The 23,413-nt window shown below is 38.6% G+C and overlaps 1 protein-coding gene across 12 annotated transcripts in view; it reads left to right on the forward strand.

The window, feature by feature from the left end:
* Window positions 1–11,419: 11,419 nt before the first annotated feature.
* The window catches only part of TTN (titin), a 276,227-nt gene continuing 264,233 nt past the window's right edge, over window positions 11,420–23,413 (forward strand). For all 12 annotated transcript variants that reach the window (XM_027556470.1, XM_027556566.1, XM_027556480.1 and 9 more), the window contains exons 1-7: window positions 11,420–11,630; window positions 13,816–13,919; window positions 16,169–16,372; window positions 17,803–18,090; window positions 18,557–18,642; window positions 18,737–18,981; window positions 23,065–23,380. In XM_027556470.1, the coding sequence (XP_027412271.1) occupies window positions 13,829–13,919; window positions 16,169–16,372; window positions 17,803–18,090; window positions 18,557–18,642; window positions 18,737–18,981; window positions 23,065–23,380 (1,230 nt within the window). In that variant the 5' untranslated portion in view covers window positions 11,420–11,630; window positions 13,816–13,828. The remainder of the gene's footprint in view (window positions 11,631–13,815; window positions 13,920–16,168; window positions 16,373–17,802; window positions 18,091–18,556; window positions 18,643–18,736; window positions 18,982–23,064; window positions 23,381–23,413) is intronic.

Genomic DNA, 23,413 nt, shown 5'->3' on the forward strand with positions numbered 1-23,413 from the left:
TATGGTTCTAACTCCCTATCTGTAGTTGCTGGATGATATTTTTATCATGGTTATATGATCTAGCATTCAGCCATTCCCTTGTTGATCGATGTTCAGGTTGTTTCCAATATTTTTCCACTTAAAACATTACTAAACTAATCATCTTTATACTCATACCTCTACATTTTGAAGCATTTGACCCTTTACTGACACATGTATGCAAATATTTCCCTCCATCTTTGGAATTTGACTAGGATAGATCGTGCCATCCAATTATTTACTTGGTGACTCATTCAGGCCTCTGAGTTTCCAGTCTTGCTTAAGATTGTCTGTCCAACCTGAGAGGTTCCACAAGTATTTTTCTTTGTGTAGTTAGTTTATTATGATCTTTTTACTTTTAGATATTTAATCCATTTGAGATTTATGTTACATGGCATGAGGTGCTTTCTTCTGAATAAATATTCAATTATATCAGCACCATGGTGAACTAAACCATCATAGATTCATTCCTCAGATTTCCTTGGATCTATTTCTGGATACTCTATTCTATTTAATAATTTATATTGCTGTGCCAATACCTGGCAGTTTGCTATAGTTTTATTGTAAGGTGTAATTTCTGATAAAGCAGTTTCCCTTTTCACCATTCTTCTTTTCCAAGAGCTACCAAATGGTCTACTGTATCAGTATAAAAACTCCCTATTGGCAGACATACTTTTTCCGTTTATATTTCCTACTGCTGCTGCTGCTGCTAAGTCGCTTCAGTCGTGTCCAACTCTGTGCGACCCCATAGACGGCAGCCCACCAGGCTCCCCCGTCCCTGGGATTCTCCAGGCAAGAACACTGGAGTGGGTTGCCATTTCCTTCTCCAATGCATGAAAGTGAAAAGTGAAGTCGTTCAGTCGCTCAGTTGTGTCTGACTCTTAGCGACCCCATGGACTGCAGCCTACCAGGCTCCTCCGTCCATGGGATTTTCCAGGCATGAGTACTGGACTGGGTTGCCATTGCCAAATCTCCTACTACAAATTTCTAAAACAACTGTTTTTTCCATCATTTAATATATTTCTATGTCGCAAAAATAGAGAACAAAAGCCACATATTAATGTGTGTCTGACCTGCTATGGCCCACTTATTAGTAGGTGACACTGTCATACATAGCTGTATTATAAACAATTGAAATTCACATTTTCCCAAAATTAACTGCCATGATTCTGTAGCGTTACCCGCAATGTGTCAAACCCACAAATGTTAAACCCTCAATGTCATGAACCTATGTAAACAATTTTCATCCCACTGGATTTATTTTACTGGTATGCACAGCCTTCTGACCCTTAGAATTTCAAGGATCAAATGCTTAAACTGACTAATCCCTTTAATATCTTTTTCTAGTGGTAATTCCTGCTCATACCCACTGCCAAATATTAACCCCTAAAATCTTTAAACAAAACTCTTAGAAACAGAGGTATGAGGCAGACAACTTGGCTGGTTCTGATATTGACATGCGACATGGTTTCATCTTCAAAGCCCTTTTGTGTCACTAACTCATGGAAAACAATGTGTAGCTAGAACCTTTAGCCTTCTCCTATAGCAGCAGATTCTTACTCTGAGAGAGAGATTTGCATTCCATGCTGACCTTCCCCAGGGTGTTTGCTTACCTCTTACACATGTACAAAGAGAAAATCTACTCAATGTCCTTAAGGACTGTTCTATGTCAATAGTCTGCAATCAAAGAACATGATTATTGAACTGGATTTGCTTACAAAAATGTAAATGACTTGGTAAAGTAGTAATTGTTGTTCGTGCCGGTGAAACAACGTGGGAAATTTTCAACGGGGAATGTGAACTGTGTTTAAAAAAATACTCTTAAAAATAATGATAATAACCTGTCAATCAAACACACAGACAACCAGGATCCCAGCCGGAGTACTCCTAGCTTTCAGTCTCAGTGCCTGTCAGAGGAACACCTAAGAGGTGATATTAATAGTTACCAAAGATCTTTTGAATATTATAAATCCTATTCATGGGTCAAGAGGTAGAGCCCCATTTCCATTTTTTTTTTGAACTTGCCCTATAGCTCCTCTATGCCTCATTCAGTTGCATTTAATGAGTTACCTTTTAGTGTTATGTCCTTGACTTTAATTAAAAGCTTCTACCAAAAATATCAACTTATAAATCAGTTCACTACATCTGCAAAAGATATATTATTAAATACTTTATGTTCTATATATCACTCAATACCCTCTCTGTAAAGTTGTACCTCATAAATTTTTAAAATTCAGCATTAAAAAAATTGCACTTCCCCAAGGAACTGATATGCTTCCCTCTGCAGATTGACAATCATGTCTCTTTATTCTTTAACTTTTAGGAAGCTCACCATCAAACATAATATAGTAAGTAGAGTTGCCTTTTTGGTATGTGAGCTTATGTTCTTCTTGACATGGGTTTAGTTTTCTACTCTGTTTTTATTTCTCTGAAAGGCATTCTTCATTTCTGTTTCTGTTTTGTCATATTTTACCTGATTTTGCTGAAATGCCTCAATATTGGGGCGGCAGGGGCGGGGGGTGGTGATGAAATGTAAAGTTTCTGGCCCAGGTTATCCTCTCCATGAGTGGTTCTACTTTTATTGCTCCTTTCAGTGGCCTCCTCCATCTCTGGGTTCCTGAGCACTTAGTATCTTAATCAGTCATTTTTGGCTCTTCCCTTCCACTGTCCTTCCTTGAATTGTTACATAGCTCTCTTGTCTTTCCAATTAGTAAGGGAAGGATATTACCCTTTCCATAGCCTCCATAGTTCTTGGTATATGGAAGACCCTCAAAAATAACTTGAGAAGAAAAGATATGAGAGAGAAGAAGGGAGGAAGAGAGAAGGAACAGAATAAAACTCTGAAGTTAATATTAAGCCTGTCAGGTAAAGGAATAAGTCTGTTGGAAATGGAAACAATTATCTAGTAATAAGGTAAAGGCTTGGTTGGTTTAGCTTGAAGTTGGAAGAGAAGTTTTTATTTTTTTTTAGTTTATTTTATTGAAGTATAATACAATGTGTTACTCTCTGCTATACAGCAAAATCATTCCATCATACATACATATTTTCATATGCTTTTTCATTATGGTTTGTTACAGGATATTGAATATAGTTCCCTATGCTATACAGTAGGACCTGTCCTTTATCCATTCTATATATAATAGTTTGCATTTGCTAATCCCAAACTCCCAATCATCCCTCTTCCAACCACTGTTCCCTTGGCAACCACAAGTCTGTTCTCTCTCTGTGAGTCTCTTTCTGTTTCATAGAAAGAGGTCATTTGTGTCATACTTTAGATTCCACATGTGATATCATATGGTATTTGTAAGAAATTTTTATTGTTGTCTCTATACAGGTAGGTTAGGTCAGAGTTGGGCAGGAAGCACATGCAACCCTGTAGCATAACTGAAGAGAGTTGAGTCAAGGGACTCTTACAAGGTGTGGACAGGTTTGTGAGCACTAACCTTGGATGGTGAAGAGCCCTGGGAAAAGGCCAGCTAAAAACCCACGGGAAAAGAGCAGTTACCAGAAGCCAAAGAGTTTACCTGTAGGAAAGGGGTCCCCAGTAAGAGCATGGTCACAAGTAGGACAGGGCCAAACTACAGCCAGACAAGGAGGGAGCCAAAGGAATACATACCCCAAACTCTCTGCTGCAAGTACATCCCATAGGATGGAAGGAGGTGGGCAGTGGATGCAAGGGCAGCCAAAGAATATTCACCATCCTGCCTTTTGCTTCCACAGTAAGGCTTGCTTCAGAAGGACTCTATGTTTATAATTAGGTGAGGAAATGTGGGTGGAGGGGATGGTATCTGACTCGGAATTTAAAATAGATAGGGTAAAGCAGAGGTAGAAAACCTACATCTCTTCAACAGACATAAAAACACTTCAGAATTCCAAAAGAACATAAATCATCATTTAAGGCTCAAAGGGTCTTTAAAATACTTCAAAGCTCACTTTTATCTTTGAGAGAGTAGAGATGCCTTCCGGGTCATTTTTAGGTTTCTGTCCCACACAGGCTCTTTTACTTTTGGAGAATCCATCCCTTAAATATCAACCATATTAAAAAATGAAAAATAATAGATGTTTATCCCATGCCTAAAGGCTAAGAGTTCAGCCAAGAGAACGCACTGGTCATAGCAAACACCCTCTGCCAACAACACAAGAGAAGACTCTACACATGGACATCACCAGATGGTTGGCACCAAAATCAGACTAATTATATTCTTTGCAGCCAAAGATGTAGAAGCTCTATACAATCAGCAAAAACAAGACCGGGAGCTGACTGTGGCTCAGATCATGAACTCCTTATTGCCAAATTCATACTGAAATTGAAGAAAGTGGAGAAAACCACTAGACCATTCAGGTATGACCTAAATCAAATCCCTTATGATTATACAGTGGAAGTGAGAAATATATTTAAGGGTCTAGATCTGATAGACAGAGTGCCTGATGAACTATGGATGGAGGTTAGTGACATTGTACAGGAGACAGGAATCAAGACCATCCCCAAGAAAAAGAAATGCAAAAAAGCAAAATGGCTTTCTGAGGAGGCCTTGCAAATAGGTGTGAAAAGAAGGGAAGCAAAAAGCAAAGGACAAAAGGAAACATATACCCATTTGAATGCAGAGTTCCAGAGAATAGCAAGGAGAGATAAGAAAGTCTTCCTCAGTGATCAATGCAAAGAAATAGAGGAAAACAATAGATTGGGAAAGACTAGAGATCGCTTCAAGAAAATTAGGGATACCAAAGGAACATTTCATGCAAAGATGGGCTCAATAAAGGACAGAACTGGTATGGACCTAACAGAAGCAGAAGATATTAAGAAGAGGTAGCAAGAATACACAGAAGAACTGTACAAAAAAGATCTTCATGACCCAGATAATCACGATGGTGTGATCACTCACCTAGAGCCAGACATCCTGAATGTGAAGTCAAGTGGGCCTTAGAAAGCATCACTACGAACAAAGCTAGTGGAGGTGATGGAATTCCAGATGAGCTATTTCAAGTCCTGAAAGATGATGCTGTGAAAGTGCTGTACTCAATATGCCAGCACATTTGGAAAACTCAGCAGTGGCCACAGGACTGGAAAAAGTCAGTTTTCATTCCAATCCCTAAGAAAGGCAATGCCAAAGAATGCTCAAACTATCACACAATTGCACTCATCTCACACGCTAGTAAAGTAATGCTTAAAATTCTACAAGCCAGGCTTCAGCAATACGTGAACCGTGAGCTTTCAGATGTTCAAGTTGGTTTTAAAAGGCAGAGGAACCAGAGATGAAATTGCCAACATCTGCTGGAACATTTAAAAGCAAGAGAGTTCCAGAAAAACATCTATTTCAGCTTTATTGACTATGCCAAAGCCTTTGACTGTGTGGATCACAATAAACTGTGGAAAATTCTTCAAGAGATGGGCATACCAGACCACCTGACCTGCCTCTTGAGAAACCTGTATGCAGGTCAGGAAGCAACAGTTAGAACTGGACATGGAACAACAGACTGGTTCCAAATAGGAAAAGGAGTATGTCAAGGCTGTATATAGTCACCCTGCTTATTTAATTTATATGTAGAGTACATCATGAGAAACACTGGGCTGGATGAAGCACAAGCTGGAATCAAGATTGCCAGGAGAAATATCAATAACCTCAGATATGCAGATGACACCACCCTTATGGCAGAAAGTTAAGAAGAACTAAAAAGCCTCTTGATGAAAGTGAAAGACAAGGGTAAAAAAGTTGGCTTAAAGCTCAACATTCAGAAAATTAAGATCATGGCATCCAGTCCCAGCACTTCATGGCAGATAGATGGGAAAACAGTGGAAACAGTGGCAGACTTTATTTTCCTGGGCTCCAAAATCACTGCAGATGGTGACTGCAGCCATGAATTTAAAAGATGCTTACTCCTTGGAAGGAAAGTTATGACCAACCTAGATGGCATATTAAAAAGCAGAGACATTACTTTGCCAACAAAGGTCCGTCTAGTCAAGGCTGTGGTTTCTCTAGTGGTCATGTATGGATGAGAGTTGGACTATAAAGAAAGCTGATCACTGAAGAATGGATGCTTTTGAACTTTGCTGTTGGAGAAGACTCTTGAGAGTCCCCTGGACTGCAAGGAGTTCCAACCAGTCCATCCTAAATGAGATCAGTCCTGGGTATTCATTGGAAGGACTGATGTTGAAGCTGAAACTCCAATACTTTGGCTACCTGATGTGAAGAGCTGACTCATTGGAAAAGACCCTGATGCTGGGAAAGATTGAAGACAGGAGGAAAATGGGACGACAGAGGATGAGATGGTTAGATGGCATCACTGACTCAATGAACTTGGGTTTGGGTGGACTCCGGGTGTTGGTGATGAACAGGGAGGACTGGTGTGCTGTGGTTCATGGGGTCGCAAAGTGTCAGACATGACTGAGCGACTGACCTGAGACAGCATATTAAAAAGCAGAGACATTACTTTGCTAACAAAGGACCATCTAGTCAAGGCTATGGTTTTTCCAGTGGTCATGTATGGATGTGAGAGTTGGACTATAAAGAAAGCTGAGTGCAGAAGAATTGATGCTTTTGAACTGTGGTGTTAGAGAAGACTCTTGAGAGTCCCTTGGACTGCAAGGAGATCCAACCAGTCCATCCTAAAGGAGATCAGTCCTGAATATTCATTGGAAGGACTGATGTTGAAGCTGAAACTCCAGTACTTTGGCCACCTGATGCAAAGAGCTGACTCATTTGAAAAGACCCTGATGCTGGGAAAGATTGAGGGCAGGAGGAGAATGGGACGACAGAGGATGAGATGGTTGGATGGCATCACCGACTTGATGGACATGAGTTTGGGTGAACTCCGGGAGTTGGTGATGGACAGGAAGGCCTGGCGTGCTGTGGTTCATGGGGTTGCAAAGAGTTGGACACGACTGAGTGACTGAAATGAACTTATCACTTGCCGACAAAAAAATACATGTTAACTACTAAAGTGCAGAGCTAACATTTCTTTTTTTTTTTTTTTTTGGTAGGCATGTGATAAACATCTATTATTTTTCATTTTTGCAATGTTTTTTGGAACAAAACTTATTTTTCATCTCCAAAGACATTTTTGGCCCCAAAAGAGCCCTTAATCCTTAGGTCTGTGCCTGCAGTAGTTACTGGATAAAATAAGCTTATCTCTTTTTGGTGTATGTAAAGCTTATTATTTGACAATAATATTACCACCTGTGAGCATCTGCTTGTGGTTGGGTTTGATCTGGTTTAAGGTTTCCTATGCCAAGGTCCCAGAAACCCAGCTTATTTCTTCTTTAAGATACCAGTAGTTCTTGAGTTTTGCTTTAATTCCGCATATAAATGTCATGTCACCTTCTGAGATCCTTCAGGGACAGACATGATGTGTTTCTATGAGCTAACTTTTAGATTTTTCAAAGATTCCTTGGAGAACACTATTTTGGATATTCAGCTGGGTAGATAATGGATTAAATTAATATTACCAAACACAGAAATGATTTTCTTTTATGTCATGGTTGGCAGCAGCAAACAAACTAAATGCTTATAATCTGTCACATTCTCACTGTCCTGGACCCTGTCATGTTCATTCTGTCATTTAATCTTCCCCCCAAACCCTTTGAAGTAGATATTATAATCCCCAATTTACAACTGACAAATCTGAGACTCTGAGATTCAAGCGAGCTGCCTAAGCCCGTGTAGGGTGAGACTAAAATGCCACATGTCCCTGGAGTCAGGGCCACCAAGAAACACAAGAACAACTTTTTGATCTTTCTTATTTTGATAGAAGTGCCACACGTGTCTAAAATAAACTTTTTGTACTTAAGGTGCCATTAAATGTGTGCGTGACTACTAGCACACCTGTAAACAATTGTAGAAAGCCAGTTAATTCAATCTTACTCCTAAAGCAATTGTAACTGCTGCTGCTGCTGCTAAGTCACTTCAGTCGTGTCCGACTCTCTGCGACTCCATAGATGGCAGCCCATCAGGCTCCACCGTCCCTGGGATTCTCCAGGCAAGAACACTGGAGTGGGTTGCCATTTCCTTCTCCAATGCATGAAAGTGAAAAGTGAAAGTGAAGTCACTCAGTCGTGTCCAACTCCTAGCGACCCCATGGACTGCAGCCTACCAGGCTCCTCCGCCCATGGGATTTTCCAGGCAAGAGTACTGGAGTGGGTTGCCATTGCCTTCTCCAGCAGTTGTAACTAGAGGTAGTAAAATATCAGACAGAGAAGTCTGGAATTTCAAGCAGCACTTCCTTGCTCCCATGTCTCTGCTGTAGCTTTGCCTCCCTTTGTAATTCAAGGACCACAGATCTTAATCCATCAGAATGGGTTTTTTGGGTCAGCAGATTCTTTCCTATGCAATTCCTGAATTTGCTTTTCTACTTCCCTATGTAAAAATAGCTCAATGATAAGCCAATATTTCAACTTTGAAACACTTTATGAGTGGAAGGGACTTTATAATCTCTTACTAGATATTACTGTGCTTGCTAAAATGCAGACTCCTTGAGAGCAGAGATTCTGTCGCACATATTGCTATAATCACAGTGCTTGAGTTGTGTTTAATACAGTAAGAACATACACACACACACACAAATTTAATGGATTATAAGAGACATCAATTTTACTCTTTTCTGTCAGAAATGACTCTTACATTAGCCTTAAAAACTGTATTCATTTCTCAAATAACCCCCAGTAAGTCCTTCCTTTGGTAACTTGTCCTATGGAATATAAATAAAGTCTGACAACAACCACAGTTGTGTAGATGGAGATACTACCTGAGTTTTACACACATCCTAGTCCAGGTTTCAGTTGTAGAATACTGAGAATTTATTAGGAGTTTATATGGACCATAATCTCCAAAAGTACAGGAACCAGAACTTCTTGTTGGTCACCACTGTTTAGCCATCATCTAGCACAATGCCTGGCAAAAATCACCACTCAATAAGCAATGTTTGTTGAGTAAATACGCAATGATAGAATCCCAAATTATAATAATTTAGCACATTATTCAGCACTGAGCATATACTTAATTATTTATTGAGTAACCTTGACTATAATGTTCAAAAAGCGAATCACCCCACGCATTCCAAAACTAAGTAGGCATTATATTTGAATTATCAGCTGTTTTGGATTATCTTTGGGACTCCTCTCCACTGTTAGGGTGATAAATTAAGATCTTACTGCATCAGCAAGCTCCCCCAATCTGAGTAGTATTTAGTTTCCACTGGGATAGCTTACTATATTACAACTATGGAAGATTTCATTTTAAAACTAATGCTTACCATAATACCATGTATTGTCCACTGTTCTTCACTAATCCAATAACATGGCCTCTTGCCAGAGTAGTAAATTAGCTCTTTACCTACTGGTCTCTTCTTCCTTTCCTTTCCTTCTTTTCTTCCTTCCTTCTTAGCTCTGAATGTCATATAAGGACGGACATGCCAAAAGGCAAGTATCTTGATAATGCGGCAAAGTCTAAAAACATCCAACAGCAGTGAATAGATAAGCAGCTTTGGAGAACACCTGACCTTATGTCTATAATACATATGGTCCACTTTCCCCGCTCTTGAACTCTCAGTTTTACACCAGGTCAAAATGACATACGCTTCAAGATTCTATTTATTCACTCCCTCTAATTCCCATAAGAATTAAAGTGGTTTGATTTCGGTTCTAGCAAACCTAACAACACATTAACGTGCTTCACATTAGGTCAAGTGAATCTAAGAGCGTATATACATTCACAGACTCACCATACACACACGTGCACAAACACATTTTAAACAGATAACCAGCTGGTGAACACTGCAAATCAGAAAGATCACATGACATTTCTGGTCTTGCTTTGCTTTATGACTGGCCAGTTTCCTGTAACATAGTCTGTAATTGGGAATTATATGTAACATGAAACTAGTTGTTTCTGAGTAAAGCAGTCAAACAGGATTTTGGCAGATAGCATCTATAGTGGGAAAAGTAATACCAGCAATATAGATATCACCGCTTAAGAAAATAAAACAAATGTTTAAATATGTCACCTTGTCTATATAACTATATTACATAAGTTGTCCAGTATATTTTAGTGCTGTTTTGTGTTAATAAGTTCAAATGTGTTAGTCACTCAGTCGTGTGTGACTCTTTGTGATCCCGTGGACTGTAGACTGCCAGGCTCCTCTCTCCATGGAACTCTCCAGATAAGAACACTGGAGTAGGTAGCCATTCCCTTCTCCAGGGGATCTTCCCAGCCCAAAGACTGAACCTGGGTCTCCTGCATTGCAGGCAGATTCTTTACTTTCTGAGCCACCAGGGAAGCCCTGTTAATAAGTTAATCACAACTCAGAAAGTTGAAAAATCTAATGCATGGCCTTCCACAGCAGGGGACATTTTAATTACAGACATAAACTTAACTTAAAATTTAAAATTTTAGTCTATTTTATTAAGAAAAGTCTTTTTTATTATCAACAAGACAATTTTCTTCCCTTTTAGTGAAGCTTTACAAATCTCTCAGCTGAACTATTATAAAGCTCTTTGGGTATGCTCTTTTGTATTTGAAATATCTCTTGCTTGAAATTAAATTCAGTCTTAAAATAGCAACTATATCATCTCCTAACTACTTCCCATTAGTAACAGCAAACTCCAGAGATTAGTAAGGCAGCTTTCATGTGCCTGAAAAAGAACCCTATGGATGATTTAAACAAAACACTTGGCTACTCAGTAAGGATCAGTGCATGTATATTTGTAAATATTAATGCCAGAAAAAAAAGGAATCTGAAAAAAGAAATCATTACACTGTACAGGCTAAGCTTAAGCCAGGTTCAGATTTTGTCTTTCAACTGTTATTTCTTGCAGGGCTGTAACACACAGCTCATTAACACTGGCCTAACTCTGCAAAGCACAAGTAGATTCTGGAGAAGATAGCATAAATTAACTCTCTTCATTGCTGAGGTTTTTAGACACTGATTCTTTTAAAAAAAAAGAAAAAAAGGTGAAGTCTTATGCATGAGATAAACTCCCTCATCTGCTTGTGATGATTGACAGGTCCATTTGGTTGATTGTAAGGGGGAAGGGAACAGGCACCAGACCTGACTCAGGGCAGAGCCCTCAGGTTTGGAACTGTTTTGTATAATTGCCCACAAGTGTTTTCTATTGTTAAAAATTCTCCTCGGACTCATATTTTCAGATAGTATCAGGGGCGACAAGGGCTCTTCCCCAGGCCTCAACAGAGTTATTCTTTAAGTACGGTTGTTTCTCCTTGGTAAAGCCCCTTTGGAGATGCTAAACTTAGCACTGCCAATCAGAAGAACAGGTGGTCTGCACCCCTACCAAATAGGCCCCGCTCCCATCATGCTTTCCTCGGACGGCCAATCAGCCGGCGCCCTGCCCTGAGACGTGGGGCTGTCAGCAGATGTGGCAAATATAAGACCCGACCCGCCCCTGGCTCTTGAGCAGTCGTGCATTCCCAGCCTCGCCTCGGGTGTAGGGATTGCATAGAAAAGCAAAACTACACAGTCTTGACTGTGTAGTTTTGTTTTTAAGTTAGAGGCTCACCGATTCATGTTGGAGATGGTCGAAAAAACCAACTCTAAATAGGACGTCGTTTCAGAAGCAACCTTGGGCTTAGTCCCACCCTTTTTGGGCACTCCTGAGAAATCAGGTGAGCAGCATCTTTTCTTTCTTATTCGTAGAGGCCCGTCCTTGTTAGTTTCTAGTTCCCTACTATCTTTGTGTGCTCAATGCCTATGAAGGTGTTTGTCGGACTACTTGGTGCTATCTACTCTGCTTTTAACTTCTGTTTTAAAATATGTAAACGCTTTTCTTTTAAAAAGTTCAATGTTTTAGCATATCAGCAGTTAGTGATTCAAATTGTTTAAAAGTATTTAATTCTAAAAGTATTAAAAGTTGAGGTCTGAAATAATGTAAAACGTTTGTGTCTTTTATGGACTTTTTTTGTTGAGAATGTTCAAGGTTATATTACTCAGTGATAAAGTGAGACACACCAAGAATAGCTCTGATAAAATGCATGTGGTATCAGCTACACCCGATGACTTTTTAAGGGAATCCACTGCTGAGGTATCAGTTGCAGAGCGGTGACAGAACACTTGCCTGCTGTCAGTCATCTGCTGAAGAGTTTATTTTGGGAGCATGACATTTTATATGCCTACCTTCAGCCCTAGTTAGACAAAGGTCTCTCAAGACCAAGTGCTAAAGCAACAAATTTACCTAAATAATGGGAATAGAAGACCCCTTTAGGCCAGTTAATTGCAATATATTTAGAAATTTTGAAAACAAGAAGAGCTATGTAATTGTTTTCTAAAACACTCAGAATTTCATTATGTGTTTTAATTTAACTCATTATCAAATTATATGATATGAAATAAATGTTTGATGTTAAGGACAAGAAGTAGTGTTTTAGAAACTTATTTCAAATTATGCCTTGATTTCTCATCTTCCTGAAATTAGATGACTAACTGTAAATGCCTATAAATACATAGGTATATAAATGGTACAAGAATACAGCTATTTTTAGAAGATGCACTCACTTGGAAACAGAAAAAGTGAGCCACAAAAAATTGTTTTTGTGTCCTAAAGAGAATATGCTACACTAAGGAATTCTTGGCAACAGTTAAAAAAAAAAAAAAAAAAACCTTTTGGATATTATCAGAATCTTTCAAATATAAATGTTATTGTCTCAGAATTCTAGTTTTATTTTCTTTTTAACTCAAGTAAAAAGTTACAAGACAGTAATTATGACTAGAAAAAGTATTGCTCCATAAGCTTTTAATTAATACAGAATTGTATGAACACTAGCAGTGAAACAGTTGACAGCTGAGAATCTGCTTTTTATGTCAGAATAGTGGAATAGTGACGTTGAATAAGAAGGTATTTATGCATCAGAAAATGCTTCTCATAATCTAAAACTAATAGGCAAAATACTTTCTTGCACTTAACAAAAGAACTGAACTGCCAGTTTCATGTTATTTTCTTTGATTTTTTTTTTAATATTTGTGCTGTAAAAGCAGAGGTGCTTTCACTTCAGCTACACCTCACTCAGCCTTCCATTTTTGCATTCTGGACATTTGTTCTTTATTAAGAACTCAAGTCAGTATTTTTCAGATCTGTAATAAATTTTGGCCTACTCAGTTAAATTTAAACTTTGTGAATATTTACTTCAGCAGTAGCAACATTTAGTGAGCAATTACAATATGAGGAAATATTAAGAAATAAAAAGCACTGTATGCTGTCTACAGAGGGTTTGTGCTTAGTTGACAAAGCTTTCCAAAACTTTTCAAATAAGGAAATAAATTATAAACTTTTAGTTTTGGTTACTATTTCAAACATTCACCTGGATTACTTAAATTCATAATGCCTGAATCTATGTCAACTTTGTAAAGAACAGTGTGTGAAAAATCCTGGGAGGAAGGACATTTTAAAAAAATAATTCCTTCAGACATTGATGGGATGCAAAAATTCATTTTATACTTTTCACACGTTTGCTTTTATTTGTCATGATCCCTAGTTTCCTCCAGCTTTCCCTTTCTCCTGACTCTCTCCCGGGTTTCCCACCTTTCATAAGACTGAATTGCCCTCTTTGACCACTAGCATACATTCCTTGGTCTGCTTTCTTCAATTTTTTCCTCCATCTCCCCTTAGACTTGCTTACTCTGTTAAGCTGCAGATCAACTCAGAAGCCAAATTCAAGCCACCAAAGAGACCACTCTGGGCCCACAGATGATCTGAGAAGCAACCCATTTGGAAAATGTGTGTTTCTGCCATCGACAGAGTAGCTCCAGAATGGCCCTCAGATGTGACCCTCTAACTTCTTTTCTCTTCCTTTCCAGAGTGCCTGAAAAGATGGCAACTCAAGCACCGACGTTTACGCAGCCGTTACAAAGCGTTGTGGTACTGGAGGGTAGTACCGCAACCTTTGAGGCTCACATTAGTGGTAAGCTCACACATTCGCATGTTCCTCTGTCTTCTGTGCCTCCTCTCTGTTAACTTTTTTGTAGGACTCAACATTAAGCCTAAGCCTTGCTTTCACTTTGTGAAATTGGTCCAACTCTCTGGAAGGGTCGTTATAAGAGTATACCATTCCCAGAGTGCTGACAAAATCTGACAGTATAATAGTCAGAAAATGTTTTCTGCATATTTATAATTCCACAAAGCAAAATAATTAGCATTGGATTAAAACTGTTGTCAGAATCCAGCTTCTGAGTAGGACCAAATTTGGTCATTCTATATTTGGATTCAGCTGCAGAGCCAGAGTGGAAGCCAAGTACTCCAGACTGATAGGGGCCGGTCATGGAGCTACCGGGCGAGCAGCCTGGTGCTGACTGTTCCGTGTGCCTGAGCCTCTGTGGTTTCACGTGGAAAATCACAAGACAACTGACTTCTCTCAAAGGCAGAACTTTCAGTGACGAGCTAACTCCTAAGTATTTCATTCTTGTATTCTCAATCTCTAGTCAGTGAAAAGAGTTTCCAGTCATTTTGAAATGAAACTCCAAAATAATATCTGACACTCGTTTCACATATTAAAGAGAAACAAACACTAACCCTAGAATTATATTTAATAGAAAGTTCTTTTGTCTCATTTTTTCCCCTTCTCTTTTTTCTTTATAACTCAGTTAAAGGATGATTTTGAAAATGGAAGATTTCTGGGACCTGTCATCATGTGACAAAATGGTGGTAGTCTATGAACCATATTGTAAATAATCTGAAAATTATTTAATCCACATTTTCTCCTTTTGTAATATAATTGGTTATGTAAGATATGAATTAAAAGTTGGAGATGTTTGATGCACCTCCATGGTACATGGTTCCTCTTTTTTTTTTTTTTTAACTTTATGGCTTATAATAAAGATATAAAATAAGATTTCCTTTTCCTTTCTCTTTCCACATTTTGTTTTCTATTTTATGTGCCAATCTTATTCATAACTGGGTAACACTTTTATAGTACACAAATACCATATGTGATATTTTGACATATCATATGATTTGACATAAATATCATAATCATTCTTCAGTTTCTATTGTATATGTATATAGAGACCCATTCAATTCTTCTCATACATGACAAACTCTGACTGACTTCCAAATAATTTACTTATTCATCTTGTAACACTCAGTAACTCGTGAACAAGCAGATCACATGTAGCTTTACTGGGAAGTTCACCTGCTTGTGGAGTAATGGAATCTGGCTTCCTCACAAGCTTCTTGTTCCTTCACACTTTATGCTAGTAAAATTCTTAGGAAAACACCACTGAAAATATTTGACACCTATGAATTCGTCAAATAAACTATTCACTCGGCCACAGTGGGAGATTGACTAATGTAAAGACAACAAGATAAAGTTTCTCTTGCTCATCTTCACTTCCTCAGTTAAAAGAGATCATCTACCTTCATGCCAAAGGCAGAGTAAACCATGCTCTGAATTTGCCTCATGTTTCTGAATGCAGAATTTTAGTGTATTTAAAACATCCAGCCGCATACATTTAGTCCCTAGTGCCACGATCCATGGTGGGTAAAGAGAACTGTACTTTTCTACCTGTGACTCCAAGTATCCATGTTGTTCTGAAAGACTGGGTTCAGCTTAGCCTCTTACTGTATGAGCATGGCATTTTTACTGAAGTGTGTTTGAAAGGCAGGAGAGGTCAGGCAGACTGTGTCCCCGTAACCAAAGAGAGGTAAAGAGATGAGCATGTCCTCTTGTGCCTGTTAGGCTGAACTTTCAGATCCCTTTGCTGCTTTTGTTCTTATTTGTTTTTGAAGAGGACAGCAGTCACTGTTTTTCTCAGAATTTCCTTGGCTCTTCACTTTAATAAATCTCTTTTATGATTTTAATGATGTCTATTAAATTGTCTTAGATAGACCCCTGGGCAGGAGGGCAGGTGATAGCAGTTCTAGCCCTCTGTGTGCCACTGCCTGCTGAGGGACCTTGAAAGTATTATTGAGATTTTTTTGGCCTCAGTTTCCTCCCCTGTAAAATGAAGGTGCTGGCCTCTATGTGAACCTACAGACCTTCCTAATGGTCTGCAACTTTGTACTTTTCTCACACAGCTGTCAAATTTTCACTGTCATGGAATAGCATAACACTCTGGATCGCTTTTGTGGTTTAAGATAAGGGAGTGGACATACGGGACAGAATGGAGGGCTTGGCAGTGCCCCAGACATAAAGATGAATTCTTTGTTTCCTAGGTTTCCCAGTTCCTGAGGTGAGCTGGTTTAGGGATGGCCAGGTGATTTCTACTTCCACTCTGCCCGGCGTGCAGATCTCCTTTAGCGATGGCCGCGCTAAACTGACGATCCCCGCCGTGACAAAAGCCAACAGTGGACGATACTCCCTGAGAGCCACCAATGGATCTGGACAAGCGACTAGTACTGCTGAGCTTCTCGTGACAGGTAGGCAGGAGGGGCCCTGCCCATCCCCTGAAACACGCCGCCCAGAAGGCCTCTCCAGGACCTGGGGTGGGGGTTGTCCACCAAGAACTAGTGAGCACAAGCAGCTGGAATCCAGAGCAGGGCTCCCCGGACGCTGCATTGACGGCAAAGTTGTTTGTCTTGTGGAATGTAAGTTTCCTCAAAAAGTGGCTGACAACGACTTCCTTTATACATGTATCAGGCACCTAAAAGTAGACTAAGGACATGTTAAAATTGTGTTTCTGAGCAAGTAGAAAGGCTTGGAGCCTTGTGTACGCACCTACTAAGGAAATATGCGTATCTCCAAGAATTCCCACTTTAACAGGCACCTATGATTCTGACGCTAGTTGTCCACAAACTACCCATTTAAGAAGTACTGCTGTAGGTTATGATGTTTAATAATTCTTCATTTACTTCCTATTTCTAAAAAAAATTGCACTGCAAGCATAGAAAAAGGGCAAATTTATGATTCAAGTGCATGACACAGTTTCCCCATAAAAGTTACCACCCAATCTTTATGGCCTCTGTCATTTTTCTCCATCCTTTATTTTGTAAGATATTAATACATAGAACATCACACTACTTTACATGTTACAGAACAATATCTTTCATGAACTGCATAACATTACATATGTTTATCCAATAAACTATGTATTTAGCACTGTTTAAGTATAGGGCTATCATTGACCAAAACAGACGGAACATCAGGTATGAACTTTAACTTTTATCCAGAAAATTCAGAAGGGACAATGCACAAGGTTGACAGCATCTGCTATTGTTTATTACTCAAAAACATGTCAAAATTAATCCCACTCACCGTTCACATCTATTTTATTAAAAACTTCCAACATAATTTTAAAAATCCACTTTCTGTAGCATAACTAACATTAAAGCATGTCATTGTTTGGATTAACATTTTAAATGCAAGTAAATATTTGAGTTATTTGAATATTGATTAAGTTGGAACCAATTTAGGATTTTATGTTTAAATTAAAATGTAATGATTCTGTAAGTTATAGGTATATCCAGCAAACCAACCATTGGAATTTATTTTAATGCAACCTACTGAAATATGTAAAGTTACCTTAACATATTAAAAAGTGCTAGATGTGAAGTTGGGAGTAACTGGTGGAAAAATTCTCTGAAAATATAATAACATGATAACATTTTTAAAATGTGGTGACCTAGAACAGCTAAACAAAACAATAAAGTATGGTGGTGGGTGCCCTCTGCCACCTCTTGGCTCCACGCTTGCGGTCATCTGATGGATGAGCTGGGCTCAAGGACAGTCAAGGATGTTTGAGTCAGCGAGTCATGACCTGGTTTCCGAAACAAAGCTGTGATTACTTAAAAATAGCTTGTTGGGAGTACCCCACTGGCACTGGTCCTGATTTTCTACCCTTCTGCTGCAGCGGAGACAGCGCCACCCAACTTCACTCAACGGCTGCAGAGCATGACTGTGAGACAAGGAAGCCAAGTGCGACTCCAAGTGAGAGTGACTGGAATCCCTACACCTGTGGTGAAGTTCTACCGGGACGGAGCCGAAATCCAGAGCTCCCTTGATTTTCAAATTTCACAAGAAGGCGAACTCTACAGCTTACTGATTGCAGAAGCATACCCAGAAGACTCTGGCACTTATTCAGTAAATGCAACCAATAGCGTTGGAAGAGCTACTTCCACTGCCGAATTACTGGTTCAAGGTATGCCCCGGAGGTCGAGGAACAGGAGGCGGGAGAGGGGACATTTAGGACCGAGTGGGACCAGGGGTCCACCTGCCCCCACTCTGAGGTCATGGAATACTGTGAGCTGAAATCAAAGCTGGCTTTTCAATACCCATGAAAAGGAGGAGTTTAGAATCATTGAAGCAATCTGTAATTTTTACCACCACTAGCAATTGGAAAGTTTTTCAGTTAAGTCATCTACATTTTCAAATTATTGGCAAATAATGAAATTTTTCAAAAGGATTCTAAGCAAACTCATATCTAATAATAAATATTTTCATTGTTTAAACCTAATTTCTATTTATACAAAATCAAAATCTTACTGCAATTTTCCCCATTGGGATACCTAGAAAATCCTATTGACTTTGTAGTCAGAATTAACATAACCCCTTTAAAACTGGGTCCTTGTGCTCCCTCCTAAATATTTGTCTTTCCCTTCCTACAGGTGAAGAAGTAGTACCCGCTAAAAGGACAAAGACAATTGTTTCGACTGCTCAGATTTCAGAAACACGACAAACTCGAATTGAAAAGGTTTTCTTGAAATATATACTATATATACTGCCTTTTAAATTGTTGCTTCGCCAACTATTTCTCCTCACCATGGTCTTTGTTTTTCTCTTTGCAGAAGATTGAGGCCCACTTTGATGCCAGATCAATTGCAGCAGTTGAGATGGTCATAGATGGTGCCGCTGGGCAACAGCTGCCACATAAAACACCTCCCAGGATACCTCCTAAACCAAAATCAAGGTCTCCCACACCACCATCCATTGCTGCCAAAGCACAGTTGGCTCGACAGCAGTCCCCATCGCCGATAAGACACTCCCCTTCCCCTGTTAGACACGTGCGGGCACCGACTCCATCTCCTGTCAGGTAAAGCTTTTTAAGAGAGATCAGGTCATTATGCATTTTAATTAGGTTTAATCTGATAAGAAGAGATGTAAAAGGAAGGAATAAGGAATGTTGTGTGTGATAAAAAGAGTTAAACCAAAAAGATATCGTTTATGATTTTCACAAATCTTTACTGTCCATGGGTAAATTGGAAAACTTTATAAGCTGTAATTCTACAATCTTATTTGTATGCCATTCAATATCTGCTGTAGGAGCTAAGAGAATGCACAGTGAGATGAGAAGAGCACAGAATTTAAGGTTGGAAGCCCTGGGTTCAGTCTTCTTGATCACTGGCTAAAATGTGACTTACAGAATAATTGTAATAATAAAATATTAATATATATTGACCAGTTTCTCTGTCAGACATTCGATTGCACTCTGTGTATATTATCTCATCAAATAATCATAGCAACCTCTAAGAAGTATCACCCCTAATTTTTTAAATAGGTGACCAGAAGTTAAAGAAGTTTAAAGAAGTTAAATTGCTTAAGGTCTTAGTCATGTCATTTGTAAATTATAGAGAATCATAGGAAGAATGATTTCAAGATGTGAGGGTTCAATGAGATAATTAGTTGAAGGAATCTTCTAAATAGGAGTTATACAAATGTTCTTATGCTCTAATAGTAAGTAAAACCCTCTAAATATTTTGCATGTGCTTATGTTATTTTATCCAGAATATAAGCTGGATTTCTTTGCTTAGTTAATATGGAGATATTTTAGAAAGTAAGCATGTATCATCAGAACTCAGAAACTATATCAGCAAGTGTAAACTATCCATAGCAAATTTGAACTTTTGAGGTTTAGCTTAACATGCTGAGGTGTTTTTTGTTTTTTTTTTTTTTAAATATTATAAACTAGTAAAAGGGGGAAGTTTGTGTGTGTTTTTTTTTTATAAAAAAAACAGTGTTTCTTGACCAATTAAAATTTTTTTAAATGTAGAGAAAGTTCCCCTGCCAAGAAAAATTTTAAAAGAATAAGTTAATAGTTGATTCAAAAAATATTCAAACTTATTGTGACGTTACTGTCATCAAAAAGTGTGATATTGGTAAATAGAATGTACATGGGGAAGCGGAACAGAGGATCCACAAATTAATCCAGGTACCCAGGACATTCAATTTTTAATCCAAGTGACTTTTCAGTTCAGTGGGGAAAAGAATATTTTGTACAATAATGCTGGCCCAATTAGCTATCCATTTGGGAGAAAACAAATGTAAACCTGTATCTCTCACCATTTACAAAATAAGTTTCATGTTGACCACAGAGCTAAATTTTTAAAAAATTAAAAAAACAAGAAAAATGAGGAGAAAATTTGAGAAAACATTTGTTGGGCAGAGCTTTTAAAAATAGATTTACAGATTCAACTACATAAAAACAAAAATTTGTATATGGCAAAAGCAAAATCATTGCTACACCAAATAGTGCATTTGTTAAAAAAAATTTAAGGATGCCTCTTCCTCAAGATATGTCATTGCCTCTGCCATAAAATATTTAAAGCAAACATACAAGGCCTTCAGTGTGAACGGTACAAGTCTAGAAACCATGCATAACCTACACAACTGAACATGTTGATGCTGGCTAAGACCCCATAAGAAATAAGCAAATACAAACAGTAGATCTTGGGAGAAATATTTGCAACATTTCATGGCAAAGCTCTAATATACCAGATGTATCAAGAACTTCCACAAACTAATTATTAAAGGAAAAACAAGCAACACAAATGAAAAAAGTGGAAAATAACAAGTATTTCATACCAGAGGCAATGTCAATGTCCAGCAAATATATGGGAAATGCTAGATATTTTCCAGTCTTTATTATAGTGCCCACTTTAAAAATTAAAGATACTGATAAATACTAATGTGAAGCCTTGGCCAAAAAGCTCAGTTTTTAAAATGGGTCTGGCTATCAAGTTTTAAAAGTGTTCTGTTTCAGGCTAACTCCAAGTTTGCACACCACAAAATCACAAGACAGGCCAAATGTGATTGCTGAAGGAGATAACAACCTCACCATATATTTAATCCAAGCCCAAGAGTCATTTAGAATTACAGAGTTTCCCTGATTCTGTGGAGCGTTTTGACTGTCTTAGAAGTACTGAGAATTCATTAATAGCAATTCCAATTATTTAGCCCCCCAAATTTACTTTAAAATGATTAAGAAATTAAAATGTCAATTTCTGGAGAAAATAACAGTTATACAGGATGGACAATTTCCTGAATCTTGATTTTTGTTGTAAAGTAAGGCAAACATATTTCACTGAATAAGGTGCATTATATCTCGCTGTGACCAGATGATTATTTTTTGTAAGAGCAGAAATAAGCACTTTCCTATAATGACTCAAATTACGTTGATTTTCACAGTTACAGGCTTACCTGCAACCTGCTGCTAATCATTCATGTCATGCTAATCATGTCTTTAAGTCTATTTGAATTAGACCCATTTTACTAGGACAGCAAGAACAAGACATAGGTCGAAAATTGGAAATACATGTCACTTTGCTTTTCTTCAATTAGTGTAAACCCTACATTATTCTAAACTGGTCTTTGTTATGTTCAAAGGCAGTCACTTTCAAAATAGAGACATGTTCCCCTACATCTCCCTTTTGTTGATTACAACTCCATTTATAAAATGTAAATTGATTTTCACCCAAAAAACCCTTCTTCAAGAAAATGATTAAGCATTTCTTCATGAAACTCATCAATATTGTAATGTACTATTAATTTACTCTACAATTTAGAGTATATATCAACTGTACCTTGAGTCTTAATTATAATAATTGTTTTATTTATGATTTATATACGTTAAATACCCTATGTAATGTCAGAATACATTTATAAACATTTTTCCTGTATGCAGAAGTAGTTAAATGCAATGATAAGGCAATACTGCCACCTAGAGGGAAAAGTATATTAAACCCTATCAATTAAAAATTAAATTATGAAAAATTTCATCTTAAAATAGTTGACTGATGCCTGGAATTATTATTGTCAATTAGAAGCTGTCTCTTATTTTGACTGTAGATAGATTTATTCAGTACCCAGATTCTTGAGCTGATGCTGTTGCATTTGAACACAAATAAAAAATGATGAAAACTGTTTTGGAAGAAACTATCAGTTTAACCAAAAACTATATAATCCTTACTTTAGTCACTAAGTCGTGTCTGACTCTATGCGACCCCAGCCAGACTCCTCTGTCCGTGAGATTTCTCGGGCAAGAATACTGGAATGGGTTGCCATTTCCTTTTCCAGGGGATCTTCTCAACCCAGGGATTGAATCCGAGTCTCCTGAATTGGCAGACGGATTCTTTACCACTGAGCCACCTTGGAATTATGGAATCCATAGGTTTCAAATTATCCACTATAAGGATATTCAAAAGAAGTTCAGAGTACAATACAATGAGGATGTGAGGGTGAACAAATACAGAAGATATTTAAGACAGCAGTGCACCACACTTGGACCAGAACAGTTTCCAAAGCACAGCTATAGCCCTAGAATTCTGCAAAATGACTAATGTGAAAGCCTTGCAATTCACAAGGGCATGAGGGGCATGATGAAGGCTGTGGGAAGTCTTACAAGAAAATGAGAAAGGTTTATCGTGTTTTAACCTCAAGTTGCACAAGCACGTTGGTTACAGAAATCTTGCTTCCTTCAACACCTGTTTGACATCCCCTTGCCCCCCAGAATTGGGAGTACAGAGAAATTTAGAGTTATGTTACCATATTCCCAGTGCCCTTTCTTTAACCGTGTTTTGAGGAAAGACCTTCTGCTGTCTTGACTTTTCTAAACATGAAATGGTAGGGCAGGGCACGGAATTCTTGAGGATTAAATCTGATTCTCATACAGAATTACAGCAGATGAGAATAAGGCTGACTGAAATTTAAAACAAATTACTTTCAAGTACAGTACTTGTCTCTGTGTAGGTTAAGATCCATACATGGCTCAATGCGGAGCCATGGATTTTAAAACCCTGCCTTAAACACTTCCAGATTGTTCTTCCTTCATTCAAATCTAATGACCCAGAGAGTAGTTCCTTGCCTTGACACTCTTTGACCTCTGCCATTTGACTTTCAGGTCCGTGTCTCCGGCGGGGAGGATCTCCACATCCCCCATCAGATCCGTCAAGTCTCCCTTACTCGTCCGGAAGGCTCAGACACCCACCATGCCCCCAGGCCCTGAAGTGCCCCCGCCTTGGAAGCAAGAGGGCTACGTGGCTTCATCTGAGGCTGAGATGAGAGAGACCACGGTGACCAGTGCTACTCAGATCAGGACAGAGGAGAGATGGGAAGGGAGATACGGGATCCAGGAGCAAGTGACCATCAGCGGAGCTGCAGGCGCCGCCGCCAGCACTACCTTCGCAGCAGGAGCTGTCGCCGCTGGGGCTGCAGAGGTACTGCTGAAGCTTCCTCCTTGCTTTCCTGTT

Source organism: Bos indicus x Bos taurus, chromosome 2 (assembly GCF_003369695.1).
Source record: "Bos indicus x Bos taurus breed Angus x Brahman F1 hybrid chromosome 2, Bos_hybrid_MaternalHap_v2.0, whole genome shotgun sequence".
Taxonomy (NCBI): Eukaryota; Metazoa; Chordata; class Mammalia; order Artiodactyla; family Bovidae; genus Bos; species Bos indicus x Bos taurus.